The sequence below is a fragment of the Nicotiana sylvestris genome, chromosome 5 (assembly GCF_000393655.2).
Source record: "Nicotiana sylvestris chromosome 5, ASM39365v2, whole genome shotgun sequence".
Classification (NCBI taxonomy): Eukaryota; Viridiplantae; Streptophyta; class Magnoliopsida; order Solanales; family Solanaceae; genus Nicotiana; species Nicotiana sylvestris.
The window spans coordinates 111,931,732-111,948,678 of record NC_091061.1 but is presented as its reverse complement, the minus strand read 5'-3'; the positions used below and the strand labels follow the sequence as shown (position 1 = coordinate 111,948,678).

At 38.7% G+C, this 16,947-nt stretch overlaps 1 protein-coding gene across 3 annotated transcripts; it reads left to right on the top strand.

Annotated features, from left to right (window-relative positions):
- Positions 1-2,944: 2,944 nt before the first annotated feature.
- Positions 2,945-16,586, top strand: LOC104224450 (leucine aminopeptidase). Of its 3 annotated transcripts, none has more exons than XM_009776108.2 (4): positions 2,945-4,063; positions 14,023-14,256; positions 14,341-14,667; positions 14,885-16,218. In XM_009776108.2, the coding sequence occupies exons 1-4, from the start codon at positions 3,086-3,088 to the stop codon at positions 14,939-14,941; spliced, it is 1,596 nt and encodes a 531-aa protein (XP_009774410.1). In that variant the 5' UTR covers positions 2,945-3,085; the 3' UTR covers positions 14,942-16,218. The 3 variants fall into 3 exon arrangements, with proteins under 3 accessions (XP_009774410.1, XP_009774409.1, XP_070030692.1); XM_009776107.2 differs by having other exon boundaries at positions 2,946-4,063; positions 16,177-16,586; XM_070174591.1 differs by lacking the exon at positions 14,885-16,218 and adding an exon at positions 14,837-14,855 and having other exon boundaries at positions 2,946-4,063.
- The last annotated feature ends 361 nt before the right edge of the window (positions 16,587-16,947 follow it).

Genomic DNA, 16,947 nt, shown 5'->3' with positions numbered 1-16,947 from the left:
GTTGTCTTCTGAGTGAGGATCATATTGATAATAATTCGATTCATATAACATATTTTTCAGCTGTTTATTCCATCCCCCAAATGCTAGAAAACTAACTATATTCCCAATCTTCTTTGGGAAACATATCTTTGTGCATTGTGGTAGAGAAATTAATCATATACCATACATCAAGAGATAGTAAAAATAATTGGTTTTTGATCCTAAACCAATTGTGAGGGGAGAACTTATTATATATTGTTGGTCTGATGCATACAAGTGTTGCTGTATGCAATTTAGAATATCTTAGACCAACCCATGAAGCTTTATTCTCATAAGCAATAGTTTAGCCATTAGTAGGAGGTATTCACTGCTAAATCAGCTTGAATATAAACCAGCATTATCAAGATGAACTGTCTTGATTTCATAATCTGAAAGTTATGCTCTTAATTGAGAAAAGCAATCTCAAATGCCAAACTACAGGTTGACAATAAACATACATGTAACCATCTTATATATGCATTTATAAGTGGTTCACATGATAGGTGAATGTGCCCATATTCACCTTTTATATATTTCAGAACCAGGGGTCTTAATCCTAAATTTAGCTGGTAGAATCAATTTATTATGAGAACAAGCAACACAGGAGAATTCTTGAAGAATATTCTAGTTCTTCAGTATATGCTTATCTGAATTCTCAAATAGCTCATTTAAAAATGGCAAATGAAAACTTCAAGTTTATCATGACATGTGCTATCTCTTAGTAAACTTCTAGTTTACTATGGCATAAACTTTTGCATTAGTAAATTTCTGGTTTACTGTGGCTAATTTGTATAAGTAAATTTCTGATTTACTATAGCTGCTTTTGCATTAATAAACTTCTGGTTTACTGTGATACATGATATAGTACAAATTGAAGAATAAGACGGGTAACTTCTCACACACATATTTACCCCCTATGATTGTGGAAACATGAAGATTTTCAATCTTTCAATCATTTGTAGTCTCAGTATGATTGTTATTTGTATTAGTAAACTTCAAGTTTACTACAACATATGTTTCGACCATCATATAATATGAATGACATATTTGTATATAAGCTCTTCAAGAGCCTTCATTCATTATCCACAATCTAATATTTATCAGACACTACTAGTGTCATATGTCTTCTCGACAAATAGTTAGCTCTTCAGGAGCTTTTGATAAATTTTGTACTACCAAATATTGCTCAGACATTTCACCAATTTTGTGACAAATGTCTCCTTCAAGGAGAAACGCCATTAACATCTGAATATTTTATATCAAAGCAGTAACCACATAGTCATTACATCCTTCAGGGATAAATACATGAGTTGTTATTTCCTTCGGGGAACTCGATAACTAACTATAACATATTAATGTGGTTGTAGTAGAAAACATTCTACAAGAATGCTTTTTCCTTAGAATGATACTTAATAAAATTATCCAAGATGTTTTACGTACAACAGATACGTGCGACAATGATCTTTATACCACAAAAATAATATTTATATCCTTTGTTATTCTACCTCTTCAGGAGGTAAGTTGTGATATTTTTTCATTCACTACAGGGAATGAAAATGTGCTTCAAAAATAACTTTGAACAGTTCATTATTTTATTTAAGCACAAAAAGACACTGTTTCATAATATTTTGCTGCTTCAGGAGAAAATTTCAATTGTGTTACTTCTTCAGGAGCAAATTTAAAATACGAAATATTGAGTATATATTCCCTCAAACATATTACCTCTTCTCGAGGTGAATTGTAATATATTCACATCAAAAGCGCGTTTATATTTGCGAGCTTTATTAATATTATCGCATTCACTTCGGGGAATGGATTAATATATATCGAAAGTTCTCATCCTTCAAGGAACGGAACATAATTATTTGAATGTGAATTAATCACACCAAATTGTGTGACGACTTAGAACCTCTTTTAAGATATTGCTACTTCAGTAGCAAATCGAGGCATGCAAGTAATGTAGAGAAATTTTCTCTAATTTATCTTCAATTATAACCATAGAATGCCTAAATTATCACTTCTGGTGGTCATAGGCATATATCACTTCTAGTGGTTACCAAAATTTAGTTACAATGAGATACATGAAACATAACCACTTCTGGTAGTTGTATATTACTTTCAAACTCTACCAGAGTTGCAAGCAAACTTATTGTCTTTGCTCGCCTTTAGAATCAAGTTATAGGACTTCAATATAAGGTAAAAACCTTACCTGATAAGCATGAAATGCTTTTAAAGCGGTGCTTGTGTTTTATATATGGTAGACGATGATGCTCATGAAATCATCGTAACCAAGAGCGTGACTTTAGTTGGAACACATATCTTCAACCGGGAGGGACGTTACTGCCAGCATCTCAACACCTCGGTTGGTTAGAACTTACTTAGTTTTGAAGCTCTACCATTCACCTGAGATAGGAAAATCAAATTCGAAGTAAGTGCTCAAAATGGCAGAGTCTCGTGCTGATAACGTGTTATAAAATAAAGATTGTAAAGTAAATAAATCAAAGACAAGTATAGGGAGAGAGATTGATATATTATTGAACTTTCAAACTGATGTACATAATGAACTGAAAACTCCTCTATTTATAGAAGAAAGGAAGCAGCTGCGAGGCTTTTCAGGAAGCAGCCGCAAGACTTTTCTTTAGGTGCTTGTCAGCTGTCTGCATGAGCTACTTGCAACCTGCCTGTTTAATAAAAAGTTGCATCATTTCATTAAGTTGCGTGCAACCTGCCTGCATCATCTGCTTGTAAATAAACTTCAATGGAGTACTAAATAGATAATCTTCTTCAAGAAAATTATCTATAGCGGAGTATTAAATGAACATCCACAATATAATTATTTTCATAACAACAAAAATATTAATTCAAATGTTATTTAGTCATAACAAACTAGTAAAGTTTTGCATGCACATATTCCGCTAATTTTTTTCCAGCAGAATCTCCCTCCGCAGAACCCTCTTAACCCGCGTAGTATATACGCTTCGAATACCGTCTTTTCTTCTTGTTCTTCCATCATCTTACTCTCCGACCTCGTTGCAGAAAAAACATTCATTTCTGATCAATAATTCTGATGGCACCCATTGATCCACATTCCTTCACCGATTCAGCACACCCACTCACTACCCATATCTCCCTCACTCTCTTCTTCGATTTCCCATCTTCCACCATTTCCTCTGCCACACTTCTCTCCCTCCCTACCCCTTACACCGGACCCCTCACTTTCGACACTCGCTCTCTCTCTGTCTCCTCTGTGCTTGACCCACTTTCCCTTTCCCCTCTCCCTTTCTCCCTCTCTCCTGATTCCCCAATTCTTGGACAGTCACTCACCGTTTCCCTTTCTAACCAAACCCAAATCTTGATTCTCTCCAAAACCAGTCCTTCGAGTTCTGCCCTTCAGTGGCTTTCCCCTCCTCAGACATTCAACAAGACTCACCCTTTTGTGTACACTCAATGTCAGTCTATTCACGCCCGTTCGATTTTTCCTTGTCAAGACACACCCGCTGCGCGTGTCAAGTACGCTGCGAAGTTGAACATCCCCCGCCAATTATCGGCTGTTATGGCTGCCAGGCACGTGGAGAGGCGGGACCCACTGCCCTCCGAGGCGCAAGGGGTCTGTGAGGATTCAGTGTGGTGCGGGGATGATAGGGTGGTGGAGGAGTTCGTGATGGAACAGCCTATTCCTCCCTATTTGTTTGCATTTGCTGTGGGAGAGTTGGGGTTCAGGGAGGTGGGACCCAGGACAAGGGTGTATGCTGAGGCTGTTAATGAGGTATTGGATGCTGCTGCTAAGGAGTTTGCTGGTACGGAAGAGATGATTCAAGTTGGTGAGAAGCTTTTTGGACCTTATGATTGGGAAAGGTTTGATCTTTTGGTGTTGCCTCCGAGTTTCCCTTATGGCGGAATGGAGAATCCGAGGATGGTTTTCTTGACGCCCACTGTGATTAAGGGGGACGCCAGTGGAGCGCAGGTGGTGGCTCATGAGCTTGCTCATAGCTGGACAGGGAACTTGATCACGAACAAGAACAACGATCACTTTTGGTTGAATGAGGTATTATAGCTTATTGAGTTAAGTGCTTGAAAATAACACATAAGGATTTAGCATCCTGTTGTGTTTATGTTCAATCTCATGATTTTATTGGCATATTCTTCAGTTTCTAGTGAATTATTTATTTTTGTCACGGTTCAGTAACTTAATGAACTTTCCTGGTTTGTACTTGATGCTTTGTATTGTCCGACATTTGTGTACAGAACTAAGATTGTTGCTTAATTTAAAGCTGGTTCTCTAGCTTATGATGTAATGTAAATTAGATGCTGAAATTGGATTTTGTGGATTTCATAGAGTTTGTTGAGAGAAATTATAAATCTTAGGGTTTAGCTTAGTGGAAGAGAGAAGTCCTTAAAGTATTAGATGATAGTGTGTGGGTACTACATTTGTTCTTTTAGTTCAACATGTTAGGTCCAGGATGAATTGAGTCTAATGCGCAAAAAGATGACATATCGTCTTTTCTTTTGTTGATAAGTCAAGTACCATTTCATTAGTAAGTCACGAAGTAGTATAAATAATGTTTACATCATGTGAGAATGATGCAACCACCGTCTCCTATCAAAATTCTTCCATTCAACTAGTTGGTATGCCCTTTAACAAGTTGTATAATGTCTTCAAGCCTCCCAAATATCTGTGGTCATATATCTGTGGGGTTATATAGGGGTGGTTCTTTAGAGAGGATTGCTGATGCTCTGAAAGAGTCTGAATTTAAGAGAGAAAGCACTTCTAGCGTTGTTGTTATAGTAGAAAGACTTTGAAGAACGCTTGGATATGTCCCAAAAATATTATCAGGAATGCTTTGTTGAACTTGAATTCAGGGAGAGTCATCTATGTTATAATCAACAATACTGAAAGTTTAAAGGAACTTGAATTAATTAGAAAATCACTGCACGGTTAAGGCATAGAAGTTGAGGATAAAGAAAGTAAGTTTATACGACTTGTTATAGACTTGAAACTGAGAGAGGATAAAATAAGTGTCATTCAAGAGGAGGTCATCAAGCAACTTAAATTGAGAGGAGAAATTAAATGAGAAAGAGAAGTTGATTCCAGGTATTCTTGAGGAAGTGACGTTCGAGCAAAAGAAATTTGTGGCTAAGCAGAATGTTATTGAATGTGGCTATGCACAAAAAGAATTCTGGGGCTCAAGGAGTTAGTTCAGAAGAGAAGCAGTTTAAGAATTGAACTTATGATCTCTATTTCAAAGTGGATGTTTGAAGCAACAAGCGAATGAACTGAATAGAGAATGAATTGATAGTGCAAAAGGAAGAACTTGATTCTGCTCAATTTTTCAATGAATATGGATCAAAAGAGCTTTAAACCTGTGCAAAAGACAGCTGCATTTTGCAAAAAGGCTGACACTGACAGGAACTTCCCGTAAGAAGATTGAGTTGAAATAGAAAGGCTTACAGGCTTGTACCATTATTACAAACCAGGCTGTAAAATAGTTGCTTAGATGAATTTGGAAGGTGGAATCAAGATCAACGCAGCAATGAGGGCATCACGCCAAAGAAGAGGCCAGTTGCCTGAACCAGCTTTATTAGGCAATATATTGTCATTTATATTAAGAAAACATTATGCAGTAAAAGTTTACAACATCAGTCAATAATAGTATAAATAAGAGAGTTAAAGTTATGAAATGGCATCAGAACTTTGTGAACAGTTAAATAGAGCTCTGGCTCTATTTATTGATCGCGACTCCATTTCTTGATTCCTGTCTCTCTTAATAGAATTTCCTTCTCTAAAAAAGTGTTAATTGTCTCACATTTGTGTAAGGAATGCATTGTTGTCTCCGTAAATGGTTTTGGATAATCCTCACCTTTTGAGTTAACTTTTTGGGGTTGGGTTCGGCCCAACTGCCCAAGGTCTATTTTCTTACTTGGTACCAAAGCTAGACCCATTTATATTCTTGGTTTACCCAATGTTGGACTCCCATGTTATATTGTCCTCGCTTCATGTGTCCAATCCTAGGCGTGTAAGGGGGTGTTAGAATCTCCCACATTGATATGGGTTGTCTGCTTATATGGTCTTGACGATTCTCATTTCATGAGCTAGATTTTGTGGTTGAGTTAGGCCCAATATTAATTTTTTCCATTCCTATTCTACCCAAAGTTGGCAACATAAGATGCGCAACGTCTCTTTCCCTACTTTGTCTCCAGATAACACAACTCAGAACCATTACATTCTTTGGATAATTGAGAAATCCCTGTCAGTTGTATGGTCCAACTCTAGTTGGAGTATAGGTTTGAAACTCTGAAGAGTATGGGGCTGCCCTTCTACCCGCCTTTTGTTTAAATACCTGGCTTTAGTTTTTGGTGGGGTTTGAACTTGTGATGTGCACCGGCCACATATCCCGCATTATGCTTCTTTTATCATGAACCAAAGCGCTAAAGCATTGGGGAAAAAATTCTCTCATTCTTAGATTGTAAGCCATCATCAAGATAGCTGGCAAACTATGCAACAAGTGAAAATGTTGCTTTCTTCATTGCCTTGAATTTCCATATAGCTTTCCTTTTCGGCTCTTCACCATGGAGCAAGAACTTTAATTAGACTTGACTGGAAGTTTGTTGAGAATGAGCCTTTTAAGTTATGCTGTCGGCCTCGTCAAATAGTGTATAGTCATATAGCTTTGCTAGGAGTGAACCTCATTCAACTCTCAGTCCTGTAAAGTTCTTCAAGAGGAAATGTCCCATGATGTGTGATTCCTGACCCTCCTTAGAACCTTAGCTTTATGCAAGCTGGTACTACATCATGTAGCATTGTCTATTATTTTCTAAGTTCCTTCGACATAGCAGTTTAGCTGTCGCACCCATGTCCACACAACACTAATATGGGTGTGGCGGACGAAAAAATTCGAGAGGAGATACAATTTGATTCCGAAAATCAGAACCCAACCTAGGATAAAATTGAAGAAAATAACATACCTTATCATAGGAATGCACTTTGGGATATAGATGGGTCCTTTTTGCTCTGACTTGGGAAACGTGCCACTATTTCTTCTCTCTCAGTAAACACTCTATCTGGCGAGTCCTTCCCCGGGAACATTTCTTATTATGGGGGATAAGCTTTTCTTTGTTTCTGATGACAAATCTTTCGAGATAGCAGATATTAGCACTAATTCTTTCAGATGGTTTTCGATTACAGAGCGCAGCAGGCGTTTTGCAAGCAGAATTAAAATAGACGAAGACAATCTGAGGTGGGTTTGTGAAAATTTCAAACAAGCTTCCAGGGGTACAGGGGATATTTACAGAAGATGGGGGAGGAAACAACAAGCTTATTTTTTCAGAATTTATCAAAATTACAACATTTATGGGAGATTTGTGCGAATTGAGACTTGGTTGGGCCATGAGAAGTCGACAGTGATAATACCAGAAGCGGGTTATAACTTTGGATGGGTTGACATTGCTGAGAAGATCCTAAGTTTTTTGGGTACCAAAAAGCCCATTATCATAAATCCTCCATTGCCACAACTAAAATCCTACTTTGATGCAGCAAAAGTCCAAACCTGGCCGGAAACTTCGATAGATCCAAGGCTCAAAGCAGAAGATAGTCCTCATCCACTAAGCAGATGTCTCCTCGGTGCTTTCAATGGTCCATTCAACCGAAGCCCAAATCCAGAGGTGATACAGAATTGGTTTACAAACAGGTGGAAATTTATTGTTGGCCTGAAGGTCACTCCTTTGGCCCATAATCGTTTCTTGTTCGAGTTTTCGTCGAGGCAAGAGGCTACTCGTATCATAGCTGGTGATTGGTTTTGGAACGACATACATCTCTCTCTATCTTGGTGGTCACCAGTGACCGGAACTGAAATTTCAACGTCGGAGATGGAGCACAAATGGATTAGGGCTTTTGGGATCCCACTGCATGCCTGGTCCTCAGATACCTTCCGATTGATCGACGACTTCTGTGGGGGATTTGTAGGAATTGATGAAGACGCAAAAAATAGAACACATCTATTCTGGGCTCGGATCTGCGTTGTTCGTACTGGAAGATTATTCCTGGAAAAATGGAGCTGCTGGTTGGGGATTTGAAGTTTGAAATAGCCATTCTTGAAGATTTTTTGGCAACTATTTCTACTGGTAATGGGGCTATGGTCACCGGAAAAGGGGAAGGTTTAGAGAAGACAACTGTTAACGCCTCGTCAAGCCAAGCAAGGGCCCCTCTTGTCGCTTCTGACAGTTGCCACGTGGGAGGTAACATTAATTTGAATCTAGCCCCGAATATTTTAAAAGAGCAGACCGACCAGGCCCACACTCAAGCAAAGGCTAAAAATAAAGTAGGTAGGGTTCCAAGGGTTCAGAAGCTGGATTGGGCTTATTATCAAAAAGGCCCAAAGAAGAAAGACCATAAGAGGGGAAAAAGTATTTGGAGGGCTACTGGGCCTCCAAAACCTGCAACCACAGTTGAAGAGAAGCCTCAAGTTCCATAACTAATCCTTCTTTATTAGAAGCTTAAGCCTTATCACCGACCCAGCAGGTGCTTTTCACAGAAAATTCCCAGCAACCCATCTCAGACGCAGACGATGAAGCTGATAATTCTATGGCCATAGACAATTTCCTTCGTCGTCTCAATTCAACTCCGGAGCCATGGCCACTAAGTAGTTCTGATGCCGATTTCCCTCAAAGTGACACACTCTCTCTTCCCCGGTTCGAAGAAAGTTCGAGTAGCTATCAACAAATTTAAGACCCGATGGTGATAGAAACTTCTAGATGGCCGAAAACAGTGATGTTTAAGGCATGCAAAGCTTTTGGAGTTAATGTAGCTGGGTTTGAGCATGAAATTCTGGATTTGATCCTACGCATGGAGCATAAGAGACAAGCACAACAGAGCCAACAAAAATTGAAATTGAAGAGTATTTCAGCAAGAAAGTCTAGGAAGAAAGGGGAAATAGAGCTGGAAAGGCTAAAATGTGGGCTAAATTATGATGGAGTGGCAAAGGGTGATAGGGGCAGGTTCCACAAAGCACTGTCTGAATGAAAATAAAAGTTATCAGCTGGAACATTAGGGGTCTGAACGAAGCTGAGAAGAGAAGTTCAGTGATGTCATTGATGGGTAAGTGAAAGCCAGATATTCTCTGTTTGCAAGAGACAAAAATTGTAGACTGGTCTTCTTCTATGATTCAACAAATGTGGGGTAACCGATGGGTAGATTGGGCAGAGCTTAAAACATGTGGTACAAGGGGTGGGATTATAATCTTATGGGATAAAAGACTTTGGAATTGTGTTGATATTCAACAAGGTTTATACACTATCTCATGTATGTTTGAAAATGTTCTTGAAGAGTTCAGATGGTGTTACACAGGGGTATATGGACCCCATACTAGATAGGGAGGTACTATGGCTTGAACTTGCAGCTATCAGAGGTATCTGGGACGACCAGTGGGTTATCGGTGGTGAATTTAACGTATGTAGATTCGAAAGCGAGAGGTATAATTGCATCAGGAGATCAAGAGCTATGAAGAGCTTTTCAGACATTATACAAGACCTGAGTCTTATTGACCTTCCTCTTCAGGGTGCTTTCTACACTTGGTCCAGGGGTGAAGATTCTATTCAAGCTTCTAGAATTGACAGGTTTCTGTTCTCATCGGAATGGAATGACACCTTCAAGGATATAAAACAAATTGCTCTCCCTGAAGTAACCTCAAATCACAGACCAATACTCTTGGAAAATGGAGACTAGGAGGTCGGCTCTTCTTATTTCAAATTCGAAAATATGTGGCTGCAAGAGGTAGGATTCTTGGATAAAATCAAGAAGTGGTGGCAAAATTACTCTATCGGGGGCACTCATTTCGTCCTATCGCAGAAATTGAGATGTCTCAAAAAAGACATCACTGACTGGAATAGAGAAACTTATGGCAAGTTAGAAACCAGGAAGAGTAAAGCCTTGGATGAGCTTATGGCAATTGAGCAGGCCTCTGAAAACAGACTCACAACCCAAGCAGAGAAAGAGAAGATATTGTCTTTAAAAATGGAATTGTTACAGATTGCAAAAGCTGAGGAAGTGTCTTGGAGGCAAAAGTCTAGATGTCTCTGGCTTAAAGAGGGTGACAGGAACATGAAATATTTCCAAAGGGTTGCTAACTCACGTAGGAGGAACAATCATATCAATAAATTGATGGTGGGGGATGAGATCATTGAAGATAAAGATTAGATCAAAAGTGAAATTCTTGATTTTTACCGGAACCTTTACACTGAGAATGAGCAATGGAGGCCAACTGCTTCCTTTGAAGATCTAGCATGCATCTCTCTGGAAGAGAAAGAATGGTTAGAGAGAGCTTTTGAAGAAGAGGAAACTTTTGCAACAATAAATGCTTGTGCCCCTGATAAAGCCCCAGGTCCAGATGGTTACACCATGGCTTTATATCAAAAGGCTTGGGAATTCATCTAAAATGATATTGTCGGAGCTTTGAACCACTTTCACCAACACTGCTATATGGTCAGGTCTAGCAATGCTTCTTTTATTGCACTTGTTCCCAAAAAGAAGGGTGCAATTGAACTCAAAGACTACAGACCTATAAGCCTCATTAGCAGTGTTTACAAAATTGTTGCCAAATGCCTTGCTAAAAGACTTAAAACAGTCATTGGAAAGCTGATTTCCGGGCAGCAGAATGCCTTCATTAAGTCCAGACAAATCACAGATACTGTTTTGATAGCTAGTGAAGCTTTAGATTGGAAGCTAAAAACTGGAGAGCCAGGCATTTTATGCAAACTGGATATTGAAAAAGCTTTTGATCAAGTCAACTGGTTCTATCTTTTACATATGTTGAGGAAAATGGGTTTTGGGGACAGGTGGATTAAATGGATTAAGTACAACATGACCACAGTGAAATATCAGTTCTGGTTAACGGGAGTCCAGTGGGTTTCTTCTCTCCACAGAAGGGTATTAGGCAGGGAGATCCCCTCTCCCCCTTTCTCTTTATTCTAGCTATGGAGGGTCTTAGTAAAATGCTAGACAAAGCCAAACAACTACAGTGGTTTGAGGGTTTACCATTGGAAACAACATAGATAGCTCAACTTTAGTTTCCCACCTACTCTACGCAGATGATACCTTGATCTTTTGTGGCGCTGATAGATCTCAAGTGCAATACCTCAATCTTACTCTCCTTATTTTTGGAGCAATTTCAGGCCTACATATCAATATGCTCAAAAGTGTGTTATATCCTGTGAATGAGGTCCCTCTTATCCATGAATTGGCTTCATGGATAACTTATTATACTGTAGCGTGGGCTCCTTCCCCACCACTTACCTAGGGCTTCCTTTGGGGGCAAAATATAAGTGTACTGGAATATGGAATGGGGTAATAGAAAAGGTGGAGAAAAGGTAGGCTACTTGGCAAAGGCAATACCTTTCTATAGGTGGTAGACTTACTCTTATTAATAGTGTTATGGACAGTATTCCCACATACTTCATGGCACTGGAACTGGTAAGGTACTGAAGCAATTGGATCAAATCAGAAGAAACATTCTCTGGGAGGGCAACAACGAGGGACACAAGTTTCACCTTGTCAAATGATCTAAAGTCATTAGGCCAAAGCTACAAGGGGGTTTAGGTATCAGGGACCTAACTAAGCACAACAAGAGCCAGCGGTATAAATGGCTCTAGAGATATGGAAGGGAGGACAATAGCTTATGGAAGGAAGTTGTTGCAGCAAAACATGGAAAACTAAACCACTGGTGCACTAAACAAAGCAGAACCCCATATGGAGTTGGACCATGGAAACATATAAGCAAGCTCCGGGAAGAATTCCTCCAAGAAGTCTCATTTAAGGTTACAAATGGTCTGAAAGTTAAATTCTGGAAGGATAGGTGGCTAGGGAACTTCATTCTAAAAGATTTATACCCATCACTCTTCCTAATAGCATGTAACCCTGACTCCACAGTCGCACAGAACAGAGAAGGTAATCAGTGGAATCCCCTCTTCAGAAGGAACATGCATGATTGGGAACTAGAGAGTCTTTTTGACTTAATGAGTAAACTGGAAGGTTTTAGCATGAACTCACAAGCTTCAGATACATTAAGCTGGGGTCCCCATGCAAATGAGTATACAGTAAAGCTGGGGTATAAAGTGCTAGTTGCTCATAACGGAATTTTGGATTCCTGGCCTTGGAAACTAATTTGGCGAACAAAGCTCCCTCCAAAAGTGATGTGTTTCAGCTGGTTGGCACTAAAGAATGCTTGTCTGACTCAGGACCTCTGTTGGAGAAGCTTCCAGCTTGTTAACAGATGCTACCTTTGTCAAGGAAGCTTAGAATCAGTCAATCATCTACTATTACACTGTGCTGTAGCTGCAGATGTGTGGCATATGTTTCTAGCTCTTTTTAATCTCAAATGGGTGATGCCGCAAAATATTAGAGATGCGGTCGAGAGCTGGAGCCTTTGGAGAGTTGATAGGGCCATCAGGGACACCTGGAGTCTCAACTCCAGGTGTTTTGATGATACCAGCTTGCATTTTTTGGTGCCTATGGACTGAAGGAAACCTCAGATGTTTTGATGGAGTCTCAACTCCAATTCACTTGCTGAAGGCCAAATGTCTACTTAGTCTTTTTTGTTCGGCCAAACAGTCCTATGTAAATAGTTTTACTGTCTTTTTAGATTTTTTGAGCTCCCTTACTCTTGACTAGCCTCTTTGAGGTATATTTTCTTGTTATTGGCTAGCTCCAAGATCCCATCATAACATCTTGTAATGGAGCTAGCTTATTTATTTTTGTAATCATTGCATCAGCTTGATGCCTTTCAATGAAGCAACTTACTTTATCAAAAAAATAACATATCTTATCTAGGAAATCAATCCTTTACTTATCTACAACTTGAGAATAAAAAGAAATCCATACTTCACAAGCTATACATAAGTATTTCACATAATTTAGGGATATTTTTATATTTTTTTATTATCTTTGAATTTTTTTAGCCAGATCCCGATCCCAACACTGTATCCGTATCCCGGAATCTTAGAATTTACATCTCGAAGGATCCGACCTCTAGATCTGCACCCGTGTCCAAGCAACTTAGGTTATTTTATGGGTTTACCATTTGTTTTAAGATTTGAGTTGATGCAGGATGGACTAAGCAAAGAAAAGGCGTGTTTTGCCTCCTTTGCGCCTGGTTTAGAAATATTGGCTTACATCTCATTGCCATCACTCAATGCCTCTGTCGGGAAAGTTCTTGAAGCACTCCACCTTGTTCCCTATCCCCTTCACAACTCTTCTCTTTTCAGTTTTACTGAAAAACATGCTGATATCATTATAAATACTTTCTAGAAGAGACCAATAGAGAATATTATGCTATATAACTTGGGGAAAAACCGATAGTTCATGGAAAAAGCAATAACATTGTGGAAAACTTGGAAGAAACCGGGAAGAGTGAGGCTAAATGGGTGTGTTTGAAAAGTTAAACTGGACCTTTAACTTGCTGAATTTTCTTAAAAGGCTTTACTGACCAATGTTTTCCGCAGTAGGCTCTAAATTTCTTGTAGTCTCTGGATTTTCTTGAATGTTGATGAAATCCCTTGGGCTTTTGAGTTCCCTCTACGAGGATGGAAAATCTCACCTTGAACTATTGCTTTCTAAAGCACTGTTTGGGAGGATTGTCTTGCAAGATTTGTTATGTTACAATTAAGACTTGGCACCATTCCTTTTCTTGATTTCTTTGTATGAAGATTTGTTAGCTGGTTCCCACTGATTAAAAAAAATATAAGATTTACTAGCTTGTTTCTGGATTTGTTTTCAGATGGTGAGTGTTGGCTGCTTCTTGTGTTAGGTTGTTGAGAAACTCATAGAACTTTTGTTGTTTTATATGACCTGTAGATTAAAGGAATGTGATATAATTCATGGAATAAAGGATGTCTGATGTTTTTATAAACTTTTGGCTGCAACCTTGTGCTTAGGCATGTACAATGATAGATCTTTCTTTCTTCCCTTCTTCCTTTTACAAGTAATATATGCAATAGAGTGAAATCATGTGTTTGTAGGGTTTCACAACATATGCAGAGCGAAGAATTGTTGAGGTTGTGCAAGGCGAGGACATAGCTGCACTAAATATTGGAATTGGATGGAGGGGACTTGTTGAGGAAATGGAGAGATTCAAGGATACCATGGAGTTCACAAAGCTAAAAACAAATCAGGCAGGTGTGGACCCAGATGATGTTTATTCTCAAGTTCCATATGAAAAAGGCTTCCAGTTTTTATGGCGCATTGAGAGACAGGTCGGTAGACTAACTGGTGAAGTATTTTTTTTCCCTTCTTTCTATGAGAGCAGAACTAACTTTTCTTCCACTTTTGTTGCTCAGATTGGAAGACCTGCTTTTGATGACTTTCTGAAGAAATATATTGCTACTTTCAAGTTTCAATCTATTGACACTGATATGTTTCTCAGTTTCCTTAAAGCTAATATCCCTGGAATAGAGAACGAGATTGATTTGAAACTTTGGACCGAGGGCACAGGCATCCCTCCAGATGCCATGGAACCAGTTTCTAACATCTATTCAAAGATCGTTTCGCTTGCTAATGAGTTCAAGCTAGGTAGGATGCCAAGAGAGGATGAAGTTGCTGACTGGAAGGGACAAGAATGGGAGCTTTACCTCGAGAACCTTCCTAAATCTGTCGAAGCATCTCAGGTAGTAACTGGCCATTATATGAGAAGTTTCCCTCAGTAAATATGCAAATTATTATCTACCTGTCTCTTGTTTTGTCCTCTTCCTTTAAATTAGGTAATTGCTATTTCCTTTTTTACTACTTGCTAGTGCTTAATCTCAGAGAACCTTATGTAATATTTCTACAAAGTAGTAGATAAGTTGCAGATACTTGACAACTATTGCTGGTGGGAGTTAGCAGGTATCCCGTGGAATTTGTGGAGGTACGCGCAAGCTGGCCCGGACACCACGGCTATAAAAAAAAAAGTAGATACGTTGCTGAATATTCTTTCTTCAATTACTTACCAAAAAAGAAATACTCATTTCCAAAAAGAAAAATTATTAGTTGATGATTATTTGTGTGGTTCTGCAACTTGGACTAATGCAAATATACATGTGCACTTCCTGCATATGCCTAGTCTATATATGTTCATGCTTTTGTAAGAATATATCATTCATCAATCTCTAATATGATGAATCATCAATTGTTTCTTCTCTCATCTTGGCTAGTGCTTGATGGCATCCTATCTGATTTTCCCAGTAAAATTTTTTTATACAATTTTAAGCCGCTGGCAAATCAATTCAAATGTCTGTTAATGCATGTTGCCATATGCCCATATCAATATGAATGTGTGTGTGTGGGGTCCATGTTCCCTTGATTTAGCGGGACAGAAGGTTTGCTGCTTCTTAATGAGCCTGACATTGATAAGGGCCTAAATGGGCATTAATTTGCTCTCAGAAAGCATCGTATTTTCCTCTCCAACTGTTTTCTAGAGAGCAGTCAAGGATATAGATTAACTGTTCTCCTCTCCTATTCATTGGGCCTATAGGCTATAGGTCTGTAGGTTGTGTGTGATTCTCGTGTGCCTTTTGCGAGTTGATTTTTTTGTCTTATTTCTCTTGAAATGTAACTAATGTGCAGTAATTGAGTCATCTTAAACACATTTAATTTGTTTTGCTTACTTATATATTTAAGGAAAAGAGCACATTGATTGATGAAGCCCTAGTTTGCGAACCCTGAATCCATCTCTTCTCTCTTTTGACCGCGGCTACTCTGTCGACAAATTTTGTAGCTAGTTCAGATATTGATATTTTTTAAGTAGCCGAAGATGTTATTTGTGCAATCTCTGTTCTTTGTTATTGTTTCCTTTCCCCTATCTAAGTTGCTGCAAGTATTATCATTAATGCTTTCATCCTTCCAACTACTTTTTCTTTTTCATTAAATCATGATTACATTTCTAATAGAGTAAGAAAATTTAGTCCTGCAAGGTGTCACCACTAGTGGGATTACACTGAGTTTGTTGTTGTTGTAAATGTAAGGCGTCACCTTTACACTATGGAGCATACGCCTTGCCTCACTACTAGGGAAATGTATAGTCTTGCTTTTTCCCTTTTGAAAACATTGCTTGAAATCCACCTGTATTACTGTATATGCTCTTAATGACTCTGTTCCGAATTGAAAAATTGTTCATGTCATTTTTACACTGTTTACAGGTCACGGCTTTAGATGCTCGCTACCATCTCTCAGAATCAAAAGATTATGAGGTGAGGGTAGCTTTTCTTCAGCTGGCCATTTCAGCAAGATGCAGAGACTACTACGGCAAGGTGGAAAAAACACTGAAGGAAGTAGGTAGGATGAAGTACCTTCGTCCACTCTATACAGCACTTGTTCAAGGTGCGGGAAAGGAAGAAGAAAAAGTTTTTGCTAGAAGGGTATTCACAGAGGCTTGTGATTGTTATCACCCCATAGCTCAAGGTGTTGCTGAGGCTATCCTTGCAAAGCATGCCTGAAGTTAGTGTAAATTCAAACTTTTGCTTATTATGTTATCAGAAGTTTGACATATATGTGACTGTTACCAAAATCTGGGGTGCTTTCTCAATATAGGCTAAATTGTTTTGCTAAATATCTTTGCATCTTTCACTAAATAGGTGCATTCGTATCACAGAGTGCGTCTATTGCAGTTTTGAGTGAGTTGGTTTTTGTGTTTACTCTGTGCATGCTATAGCTTCAAGGTTTTCTTTTTTTCATCGAAAATCTGCAATTGTTTTACGTTTCTCTTTATTCATCAGGAACTTGCTATTTTCTTTTAAGACAAATTGTTAGGCGCATTTGGGATGATGATTCTATCTATATTTAGAAAGGTGAATCTGTTAACAAAACTAGCAAAGTTAAAGGTTCAGTAAACTAGCCGGCTGTTTCATTTAAGATAGACTTTATAGCCTCTCTCTGCCTTGAATAAATACTGAATTACTGATACCTAGCTT

Coding starts and splice junctions, on each gene's coding strand:
- LOC104224450 (XM_009776107.2), top strand. CDS start 3,086: ATGGCACCCATTGATCCACATTCCTTCACCGATTCAGCACACCCACTC. Junction 4,064..14,022: donor ATCACTTTTGGTTGAATGAG/GTATTATAGCTT, acceptor ATGTGTTTGTAG/GGTTTCACAACATATGCAGA. Junction 14,668..16,176: donor AATCTGTCGAAGCATCTCAG/GTAGTAACTGGC, acceptor CACTGTTTACAG/GTCACGGCTTTAGATGCTCG.